This window comes from Oncorhynchus keta, chromosome 27 (assembly GCF_023373465.1).
Source record: "Oncorhynchus keta strain PuntledgeMale-10-30-2019 chromosome 27, Oket_V2, whole genome shotgun sequence".
Lineage (NCBI taxonomy): Eukaryota > Metazoa > Chordata > Actinopteri > Salmoniformes > Salmonidae > Oncorhynchus > Oncorhynchus keta.
The window spans coordinates 42574983-42587394 of NC_068447.1; the positions used below are offsets into that span (position 1 = coordinate 42574983).

Below are 12412 nucleotides of genomic sequence, written 5' to 3' on the forward strand. Positions count from 1 at the left end.
CTGAAGACAAACAATGTATACGAAATGCTTCAGTCTGGTTTTAGACCCCATCATAGCACTGAGACGGCACTTGTGAAGGTGGTAAATGACATTTTAATGGCATCGGACCGAGGCTCTGCATCTGTCCTTGTGCTCCTAGACCTTAGTGCTGCTTTTGATACCATCGATCACCACATTCTTTTGGAGAGATTGGAAACCCAAATTGGTCTACACGGACAAGTTCTGGCCTGGTTTAGATCTTATCTGTCGGAAAGATATCAGTTTGTCTCTGTGAATGGTTTGTCCTCTGACAAATCAACTGTACATTTCGGTGTTCCTCAAGGTTCCGTTTTAGGACCACTATTGTTTTCACTATATATTTTACCTCTTGGGGATGTTATTCGAAAACATAATGTTAACTTTCACTGCTATGCGGATGACACACAGCTGTACATTTCAATGAAACATGGTGAAGCCCCAAAATTGCCCTTGCTAGAAGCATGTGTTTCAGACATAAGGAAGTGGATGGCTGCAAACTTTCTACTTTTAAACTCGGACAAAACAGAGATGCTTGTTCTAGGTCCCAAGAAACAAAGATATCTACTGTTGAATCTGACAATTAATCTTGATGGTTGTACAGTCGTCTCAAATAAAACTGTGAAGGACCTCGGCGTTACTCTGGACCCTGATCTCTCTTTTGAAGAACATATCAAGACCATTTCAAGGACAGCTTTTTTCCATCTACGTAACATTGCAAAAATCAGAAACGTTCTGTCCAAAAATGATGCAGAAAAATTAATCCATGCTTTTGTCACTTCTAGGTTAGACTACTGCAATGCTCTACTTTCCGGCTACCCGGATAAGGCACTAAATAAACTTCAGTTAGTGCTAAATACGGCTGCTAGAATCCTGACTAGAACCAAAAAATGTGATCATATTACTCCAGTGCTAGCCTCTCTACACTGGCTTCCTGTCAAAGCAAGGGCTAATTTCAAGGTTTTACTGCTAACCTACAAAGCATTACAATTGGCTTGCTCCTACCTATCTCTCTGATTTGGTCCTGCCGTACATACCTACACGTACGCTACGGTCACAAGACGCAGGCCTCCTGATTGTCCCTAGAATTTCTAAGCAAACAGCTGGAGGCAGGGCTTTCTCCTATAGAGCTCCATTTTTATGGAACGGTCTTCCTACCCATGTCAGAGATGCAAACTCGGTCTCAACCTTTAAGTCTTTACTAAAGACACATCTCTTCAGTGGGTCATATGATTGAGTGTAGTTTGGCCCAGGAGTGGGAAGGTGAACGGAAAGGCTCTGGAGCAACGAACCGCCCTTGCTGTCTCTGCCTGGCCGGTTCCCCTCTTTCCACTGGGATTCTCTGCCTCTAACCCTATTACAGGGGCTGAGTCACTGGCTTACTGGGGCTCTCTCATGCCGTCCCTGGAAGGGGTGCGTCACCTGAGTGGGTTGATTCACTGATGTGGCCATCCTGTCTGGGTTGGCGCCCCCCCTTAGGTTGTGCCATGGCGGAGATCTTTGTGGGCTATACTCAGCCTTGTCTCAGGATGGTAAGTTGGTGGTTGAAGATATCCCTCTAGTGGTGTGGGACCTGTGCTTTGGCAAAGTGGGTGGGGTTATATCCTTCCTGTTTGGACCTGTCCGGGGGTGTCCTCGGATGGGGCCACAGTGTCTCCTGACCACTCCTGTCTCAGCCTCCAGTATTTATGCTGCAGTAGTTTATGTGTCGGGGGGCAAGGGTCAGTTTGTTATATCTGGAGTACTTCTCCTGTCCTATTCGGTGTCCTGTGTGAATCTAAGTGTGCGTTCTCTAATTCTCTCCTTCTCTATCTAGTGCAAACACAAAGACAGGAACAATCACCTACGAAACACTCAAAGAATATGGCTGCCTAAATATGGTTCCCAATCAGAGACAACGAAAATCACCTGCCTCTGATTAAGAACCGCCTCAAGGCAACCATAGACTTTCCTAGACAACCCTACTCAGCCACAATCCCAATACCTACTAAAACCCCAATACAAAAACACACCACAAAATAAACCAATGTCACACCCTGGCCTGACCAAATAAATGAAGACAAACATACATACAGGGCGTGACAGAACCCCCCCTAAGGTGCGGACTCCCGGACGCACATCAAAACAATAGGGAGGGTCCGGGTGGGCGTCTGTCCATGGTGGCGGCTCCGGCTCGGAACGTGGACCCCACTCCATCAATGTCTTAATTCCTCCCCCTCGCGTCCTAAGGTAGTCCACCCTCGCTGCCGACCATGGCCTAGTAGTCCTCACCCAGAACCCCACTGGACTGAGGGGCAGCTCGGGACTGAGGGGCAGCTCGGGACTGAGGGAGCTCGGGACTGAGGGGAAGCTCAGCACTGAGGGGAAGCTCAGCACTGAGGGGAAGCTCAGCACTGAGGGGAAGCTCAGCACTGAGAGGAAGCTCAGCACTGAGAGGAAGCTCAGGCAGGTAGTTTGCTCCGGTAGATCCTGGCTGGCTGGCGGATCTGGAAGAGTCTGGTTGACTGGCGGATCTGGAAGTGTCTGGTTGACTGGCAGATCTGGAAGAGTCTGGTTGACTGGCAGATCTGGAAGAGTCTGGTTGACTGGCAGATCTGGAAGAGTCTCGCTGACTGGCAGATCTGGAAGATCATGGTTGACTGGCGGATCTAGCTGCTCTGGCTGCTCCATGCAGACTGGCAGCTCTGGCTGCTCCATGCAGACTGGCAGCTCTGGCTGCTCCATGCAGACTGGCAGCTCTGGCTGCTCCATGCAGACTGGCAGCTCTAGCTGCTCCATATAGACTGGCAGCTCTGGCTGCTCTAAACAGGCAGGAGACTCCAGCAGCGCTGGAGACGAGGAAGGGTCTGGCAGCGCTGAACAGGCGGGAGGCTCCGACAGCGCAGGAGAGGAGAAAGGCTCGGACAGCGCTGAACAGGCAGGAGGCTCCGGCAGCGCAGGAGAGGAGGAAGGCTCTGCCTGCGCTGAACAGGCGGGAGACTCCGGCAGCGCTGGAGAGGAGGAAGGCTCTGATAGCGCTAGACAGGCGAGGCGCACTGAAGGCCTGGTGTGTGGTGCTGGCACTGGTAGTACTGGACCGAGGACACGCACAGGAAGCTTGGTGCGGGGAGCTGCCACCGGAGGACTGGTGTGTGGAGGTGGCTCTGGATAGACCGGACCGTGCAGGCGCACTGGAGCTCTTGAGCACCGAGCCTGCCCAACCTTACCTGGCTCGATGCCCACTCTAGCCCAGCCAATACGAAAAGCTGGTATGTACCGCACCGGGCTATGCACCTGCACTGGAGACACCGTGCACTCCATAGCATAACACGGTGCCTGCCCGGTCTCTCGAGCCCCCCGGTAAGCACAGGGAGTTTGCGCAGGTCTCCTACCTGGCATAGCCATACTCCCTGTGAGCCTCCCCCCAAGACATATTTGGGGCTGACTCTCAGGGTTCCATCCGCGTCGCCGTGCTGCCTCCTCATACCAGTGCCTCTCCGCTTTCGCCACCTCCAGTTCTTCCTTGGGGCAGCGATATTCTCCAGGCTGAGCCCAGGGTCCTTCACCGTCCAGTTCGTCCTCCCATATCCAGTCCTTCTCTCGCTGCACCTTGGTGCGGCGACACTCCCCTGGCTTAGCCCAGGGTCCTCTCCCGTCGAGGATTTCCTCCCAAGTCCAGAAATTCTTGTCGCGCTGCTCCTGCTGCTGCTGTTGCCTGTTACCACGCCACTTGGTCCTGTTGTGGTGGGTGATTCTGTAACGGCTTTCTTCTATCTCCTCCTCTGACGAAGAGGTGGAACAAGGATCGGACCAAAATGCAGCGTGATGATGATTCATGATATATTTTTAATGAAGGAAAAAACGACACATGCAGAAACAACAAAATAATGAAATGTGAAAACCGAAACAGCCCTATCTGGTGCAAACACAAAGACAGGAACAATCACCCACGAAACACTCAAAGAATATGGCTGCCTAAATATGGTTCCCAATCAGAGACAACGAAAATCACCTGCCTCTGATTAAGAACCGCCTCAAGGCAACCATAGACTTTCCTAGACAACCCTACTCAGCCACAATCCCAATACCTACTAAAACCCCAATACAAAAACACACCACAAAATAAACCCATGTCACACCCTGGCCTGACCAAATAAATGAAGACAAACATACATACTTCGACCAGGGCGTGACAGCTGTTCCAGTTTCAACTGTTCTGCCTTATTATTATTCGACCATGCTGGTCATTTATGAACATTTGAACATCTTGGCCATGTTCTGTTATAATCTCCACCCGGCACAGCCAGAAGAGGACTGGCCACCCCACATAGCCTGGTTCCTCTCTAGGTTTCTTCCTAGGTTTTGGCCTTTCTAGGGAGTTTTTCCTAGCCACCGTGCTTCTACACCTGCATTGCTTTCTGTTTGGGGTTTTAGGCTGGGTTTCTGTACAGCACTTTGAGATATCAGCTGATGTACGAAGGGCTATATAAATAAATTTGATTTGATTTGATGTAGCAAGGCTTGCAAACTATTATGGATTACAAAGGGAAACCCAGACACGAGCTGCCAGCTAACCAGATGAGCTAAATACCTCCTATGCTCCCATCAAGGCAAGCAACACTGAACCATGCATAAGAGCACCAGCCGTTCCAGATGATTGTGTGATCACACTTTCCATGGCCAATGTGAGTAAGACCTTTAAACAGGTTAACATTCTTAAGGCCGCAGGGCCAGACGAATCACTAGGACAAATACTCAGTGCATGCAGTGACCAGCTGGCAAGTGTCTTCACTGACATTTTCAACCTCTCCCTGACACAGTCTGTAATACCTACATGTTTCAAGCAGACCACCATAGTCCCTGTGCCCAAGAACACCAAGCTAACCTGTCTAAATGACTATAGCCCTGTAGCACTCACATCTGTAGCCATGAAATGCTTTGAAAGGCTGGTCATATCAACGCCACCATCCCAGACACACTAGACCCACTCCAATTCGCATTCCACCCCGACAGATCCACAGATTCTCTATTGCACACTTCCCTTTCCCACCTGGACAAAAGGAACACCTCTGTGAGAATACTGTTCATTGACTACAGCTCAGCATTCAACATCATAGTGCCCCCCCCAAGCTTACCACTAAGCTTTGGACCCTGGGACTAAACATCTCTTTCTGCAACTGGATCCTGGACTTCCTTACGGGCCGCACCCAGGTGGTGATGGTAGGCAACGACAAATCTGCCATACTAACCATCAACATGGGGGGCCCTCAGGGGTGCGTGCTTAGTCCCATCCTGTACCCCCTGCTTACCCACGACTGTGTGGTCGTGCATGACTCCAACACCATCATTAAGTTTGCAGATGACACAAAGGTGGTAGGCCTGATCACTGATGAGGATGACAGCCTATAGGGAGGAGGTCAGAGACCTGGCAGTGTGTTGCCAGGACAACAACCTCTCCCTCAATGTCAGCAAGACAAAGGAGCTGATCTTGGACTACAGGAAACATGGCCCAAACACACCAATAAATCAAATCAAATCAAATCAAATCAAATTTTATTTGTCACATACACATGGTTAGCAGATGTTAAATGCGAGTGTAGCGAAATGCTTGTGCTTCTAGTTCCGACAATGCAGTGATAACCAACAAGTAATCTAACTAACAATTCCAAAACTACTGTCTTATACACAGTGTAAGGGGATAAGGAACATGTACATAAGGATATATGAATGAGTGATGGTACAGAGCAGCATACAGTAGATGGTATCGAGTACAGTATATACATATGAGATGAGTGTGTAGACAAAGTAAACAAAGTGGCATAGTTAAAGTGGCTAGTGATACATGTGTTGCATAAGGATGCAGTCGATGATGTAGAGTACAGTATATACATATGCATATGAGATGAATAATGTAGGGTAAGTAACATTATATAAGGTAGCATTGTTTAAAGTGGCTAGTGATATATTTACATAATTCCCATCAATTCCCATTATTAAAATGGCTGGAGTTGGGTAAGTGTCAATGACAGTGTGTTGGCAGCAGTCACTCACTGTTAGTGGTGGCTGTTTAACAGTCTGATGGCCTTGAGATAGAAGCTGTTTTTCAGTCTCTCGGTCCCGGCTTTGATGCACCTGTACTGACCTCGCCTTCTGGATGATAGCGGGGTGAACAGGCAGTGGTTCGGGTGGTTGATGTCCTTGATGATCTTTATGGCCTTCCTGTAACAACGGGTGGTGTAGGTGTCCTGGAGGGCAGGTAGTTTGCCCCGGTGATGCGTTGTGCAGTCCTCACTACCCTCTGGAGAGCCTTACGGTTGAGGGCGGAGCAGTTGCCGTACCAGGCGGTGATACAGCCCGCCAGGATGCTCTCGATTGTGCATCTGTAGAAGTTTGTGAGTGCTTTTGGTGACAAGCCGAATTTCTTCAGCCTCCTGAGGTTGAATAGGCGCTGCTGCGCCTTCTTCACAACGCTGTCAGTGTGAGTGGACCAATTCAGTTTGTCTGTGATGTGTATGCCGAGGAACTTAAAACTAGCTACCCTCTCCACTACTGTTCCATCGATGTGGATAGGGGTGTTCCCTCTGCTGTTTCCTGAAGTCCACAATCATCTCCTTAGTTTTGTTGACGTTGAGTGTGAGGTTATTTTCCTGACACCACACTCCGAGGGCCCTCACCTCCTCCCTGTAGGCCGTCTCGTCGTTGTTGGTAATCAAGCCTACCACTGTTGTGTCGTCCGCAAACTTGATGATTGAGTTGGAGGCGTGCGTGGCCACGCAGTCGTGGGTGAACAGGGAGTACAGGAGAGGGCTCAGAACGCACCCTTGTGGGGCCCCGTGTTGAGGATCAGCGGGGAGGAGATGTTGTTGCCTACCCTCACCACCTGGGGGCGGCCCGTCAGGAAGTCCAGTACCCAGTTGCACAGGGCGGGGTCGAGACCCAGGGTCTCGAGCTTGATGACGAGCTTGGAGGGTACTATGGTGTTGAATGCCGAGCTGTAGTCGATGAACAGCATTCTCACATAGGTATTCCTCTTGTCCAGGTGGGTTAGGGCAGTGTGCAGTGTGGTTGAGATTGCATCGTCTGTGGACCTATTTGGGCGGTAAGCAAATTGGAGTGGGTCTAGGGTGTCAGGTAGGGTGGAGGTGATATGGTCCTTACAGTTGTGAAGAGCTCTTCAGTTGTGAAGAGGGCATGACAACGCCATTTCCTCCTCAAGAGGCTGAAAAGATTTGACCGACCGCAAGGCGCTAGAGAGGGTAGTGCGTACAGCCCAGTACATCACTGGGGCCAAGTTCCCTGCCATCCAGGATTTCTATACCAGGCGGTGCAGAGAAAGTCCCTAAAAATGGTTGAAGACTCCAACAACCCAAGTAATAGACTGATCTGCATGTTGCCATATGGCAGGCGGTACCAGAGCTCCAAGTCTGGGACCAAAAGGATTCTGAAAAGCTTCTACCCCCAAGTCAAAAGACTACTGAACAGGTAATCAAATGGCTACCCTGACTATTTGCAATGACTCCGCTTTTTTGTTGTTGCACTGACTCTCTTGCACCGGCTCTATGCACACTCACTGAACTCTACCCACACACTCAGACATACTACACCGACACTCCAATACACACGCACACACACACGCACTCACACACAGACACTCTTTCATGCTCTCTTCATATATGCTGCTGCTACTCTGTTTATTATCTATCCTCATTTTTACCCCTACCTACATGTACATATTACCTCAATTACCTCAACTACCTTGTACCCCTGCACGTTGACTCAGTGCCAGTACTCTTTGTATATAGCCTCGTTACTGTTATTTTATCGTGTCACTATTCCCTTCTTTTATTTAGCAATTGTTTCTTCCGTTTTAAAAGTAAGCATAAACGGTAAAGTCTACACCGGTTATATTCGCCGCATGTGACAAATACAATTTGTTTTCGATGTCTTAGGTTTATGTTCAACAGCATTTACTTGCAATCAACCCTGTTATAATGTCGGTCCACTGTATTGGTGTGGGCTGATGATGGAACTGTGCAGGGTATAGTTGGTATACACCCAACACCCTGTACTGAGAGCTGGTATTGGCAGTATACTGTTACTGTACTCCCTGTATGTAAGTGCTAGGGGATATTCAAAGTCTCTTTCCACCATGGTCTTACCTGCGTTGCAGGGGTCGCTGATGTCCGAGGTGCCTGTATGGGGTCCACTGGGGTCGGACGGGGAGGGGGGGACAGGTGGGGCCGGCTTGTCACCCTCCTGGGGGCGACTCTTGGAGGTCTCGATGCCTTTGACTCTCCGGGCGTGGCGGTTGCCTTTGTAGTGGGCTTCTGCCTGGCTCTGTGTAGAGATGGAGAGATGGAGAATAGGATTTAGGCTCACGAAAACAACGGGTGAATAAAACACAGGATGGATACAAATTGACTGGGAAACAGAGGCCCAAAACACCATACACACCAGCCAATGAATGCGGTGCTCACAATGACGCAGTTTGATATAGTATACCTTCCATTGTGTGCCTGGGTACATTGATACATATCCGCAAATCCAAGAGTGATAAACGCACACACACACACACACACACACACACACACACACACACACACACACACACACACACACACACACACACACACACACACACACAGACACAGACACAGACACACAGACAGACACAGACACAGACACAGACACAGACACAGACACAGACACAGACACAAACACAAACACAAACACAAACACAAACACACACACACACAGACACAGACACAGACACAAACAGACACACACACACACACACACACACACACACACACACACACACACACACACACACACACACACACACACACACACACACACACACACACACACACACACACACAGTTTCGGTGTCTGGTATGTTATTCAATCTGCATCGGGGATAGGAGACAGGAGCCAGGCTGCAAAATGGCATGCATAGAGGACATAGCAGAGTGTAACATGTCATCTGATCACTAATACTCTAGGGAGTAATGATCTAGGCTGTGGAGGCAGGAGTTTTACCTGATCAAGGAAAACTTCCCGGTCCCCCCCCCTCCCCTTCCCCCTCCTCCACTCATGTCATTATCCCAGACAGACATGATGAGAGACATGCCTGCAGTAAGGGGGGGGGGGGCATCTTGTCTGCCTATGGCCCCATAAGCCCCCTCACCCACCCAACCCCACACACACATCACCCTTGGGCCTCCTCATCTGACTGTGTAAATTATCAATGGGGAGGCCGGCATTCGTCGATCCTTCCACTCCGACAGAGCAAAACCTAACACCAGAATACCAAGGCTGCCTACAGCTTCTCCAATAAGCCTAGACAAACTCGGAGTTGATTGCTTACATTGAAATGCATATCCCTCTAAATATACGTGCCACTGGGCAGTGGGTATCTATACCCTTTGTGGCAGTGGTGGGAGCTGGAAGGTGCAGGTGGATGGAAGTCTGGGGAATGTCCTGCAGTCCAACAGAGAGAAACTCAATCCACGTATCCATTCCAGTAGCACTGTTCTGGTTCATCTCCTGCTGAAAGGAGTGCTCCTGTTAATGTCTTGGTTCAGGGGGAGTCAGAGGGAGACAACAGAGGGAGTCATCCATTAAAAGGACGGGACTGGAGTAGGGGACATTGCAGACAGAGACAGTCCCTGTCCTTTTGCAAGACTCTCCATCCACCCCTCACCACCAAACGCTTTTAGATACTGGCCACTATTTGGAGAAGTATGTACAGCTATACGTTTGTCTCAGCTCAGTGTGTTGATTGGCCAATTGGTCTCTGTCTGTCTGTATTAGTGTGGTTGTTTGGATGGACAGATTGACCTCTGCCTAGCTAGGTCTTGAGACACCTAGGAGCTGTTGCCCATGGTCTACTTCCTCATGATGACCTGCTGCTGCAGCAGTGCTGTGCTTCACACACACACACACACACACACACACACACACACACACACACACACACACACACACACACACACACACACACACACACACACACACACACACACACACACACACACACACACACACACACACACACACACACACACACACACACACACGTTGCCCCTCCGCTGTGCACTGTGAGCACTTCAAACAGATCATCTGGCAGCTAGCAGGATGAAAAAGGCATGCCCAAAGCCTCTGGAATGTTGATGTGTGTGTGTGCGTGTGTGCGTGTGTGTGTCTGCATACATTGGCCGGCCGAATAATTATTGTATCAAGATGATGATGATGATGATTATTAAGGCTTATAAAACAGGTCTGGAGAGCCGCTGACAGCTGCAACGGACAGGCGATGACAGGGACAGAGAAATCAAGTGGCACAGCACACCACACCACCGTTTAACTAGGGGCTCAGGGCTGGGGCTCAGTTATACTGGTTCGGTAGGGAAGGAGAGGAGGTGCGAGGATAGGAGGAGGACGGGAGGTGAGAGGGGAGAGGAGGGGGCCTTGACTGAGGCATTGTTGGACAGAAGGAGGGATGGTAGGCTGGGATGACTGAGGATAGACAGGCTTGACATTGGAGGAGAGGTGGAGAGAGGAGGTGAGAGAGCAGAGAGACGGCCTTGGCTGGATGGCTGGCCCGGACGGGGCGGGGAGATGAGAAGGGGGCAGAGGGAAAGAGGACCTAGACTGAAGCTCCTGTGGTTTGGATGGCAATAGTCTGTGGTTAAGGCATCAGGCTCCCGAGTGGCGCAGTGGTCTAAGGCGTCACTACAGACCCTGGTTTGATTCCGGGTTGTATTACAACCGGCCGTGATCGTCCCATAGGGCAGTGCACAATTGGCCCAGCATCGTCCGGTTTAGGGGAGGGTTTGGCCATTGTAAATATTAGGTACACTACTGGTCAAAAATGTTAAAACACCTACTCATTCAAGGGTTTTTCTTTCTTTTTTTACTATTTTCTACATTGTAGAATAACAGTGAAGATGTCAAAACGATGAAATAACACATATGGAATCATGCACAGAGAGAAGACAGCACAGAGAGGGGGGGTGGGGGGGTTGGCAGAGGTTATGGGAGAAGATAATGGCTGGCCAGAGAGACGGAGGACAAGAAGAAGAACAATGCAGGAGGAAAGGAAGAAAGAGCAAGAATGAGAGACAGAAAGAAAGAGGAGAGAGCAACACGAGAGAAACGTAGACTGAAAAAGACCGCATAGCTTATCGAGAGGTCAGAGAGAAGCAACATGTGATATAGAGATAAGTGATTGTAATCAGCATATTGAGGGTGCATGTGCTGCAAAGTATGGATACTGAGAAAGGAGCTGTGGCACAAGGACACACATTGCAATGCAGCAGCTCCAGATGAGCATAGAGAGGAGAGAGGAGGGGCCGGACCAGCTGGGTCATGCTGCAGCACTAAGTGACGTTGACCAATGCAGCGTGAAACCGGCCTGTGACATCACTCATGTCCTGAAGCAACTCACAGCAAGGTTATTCCCCCCCATCGCCGTCAACAACACACAGGCAGGGCGAGAGATATTGGACGCTGGCGACACACACACACCATACGCACCGATTGGGGACACTAGAGGTTGATGCCACATCACCCCCCTCTCCACATCTCTACCCTTTCTCACCCATCTCTCCACCTCTCTACCATCTCTCACCCATCTCTCCACATCTCTACCCTCTCTCACCCATCTCTCCATCTCTCCATATCTCTATCCTCTCTCTCTCACCCATCTCTCCACCTCTCTACCCTCTCTCATGCATCTCTCCACATCTCTACCCTCTCTCACCCATCTCTCCACCTCTCTACCCATCTCTCCATATCTCTATCCTCTCTCTCTCACCCATCTCTCCACCTCTCTACCCTCTCTCACGCATCTCTCCACCTCTCTACCCATCTCTCCATATCTCTATCCTCTCTCTCTCACCCATCTCTCCACCTCTCTACCCTCTCTCACCCATCTCTCCACCTCTCTACCCATCTCTCCATATCTCTATCCTCTCTCTCTCACCCATCTCTCCATATCTCTATCCTCTCTCTCTCACCCATCTCTCCACCTCTCTACCCTCTCTCACTCATCTCTCCACCTCTCTACCCTCTATCACCCTTCTCTCCACCTCTCTACCCATCTCTCCATATCTCTATCCTCTCTCTCTCACCCATCTCTCCATATATTATTATTATTATATTATCTCTATCCTCTCTCTCTCACCCATCTCTCCACATCTCTACCCATCTCTCCATATCTCTATCCTCCCTCTCTCACCCATCTCTCCACCTCTCTACCCATCTCTCCATATCTCTATCCTCTCTCTCTCACCCATCTCTCCATATCTCTATCCTCTCTCTCTCTACCCATCTCTCCACCTCTCTACCCTCTCTCACCAATCTCTCCACCTCTCTACCATCTCTCACCCATCTCTCCACATCTCTACCCTCT

The 12412-nt window shown here is 49.8% G+C and overlaps 1 protein-coding gene across 6 annotated transcripts in view; it reads right to left on the reverse strand.

Moving 5' to 3' along the window:
• LOC118360341 (zinc finger protein 385A-like) overlaps positions 1-12412 on the reverse strand; it is a 138153-nt gene that overhangs the window by 29772 nt on the left and 95969 nt on the right. For all 6 annotated transcript variants that reach the window (XM_052482471.1, XM_052482472.1, XM_052482473.1 and 3 more), the window contains one exon: positions 8154-8331. In XM_052482471.1, coding sequence (XP_052338431.1) covers positions 8154-8331 — 178 coding nt within the window. The remainder of the gene's footprint in view (positions 1-8153; positions 8332-12412) is intronic.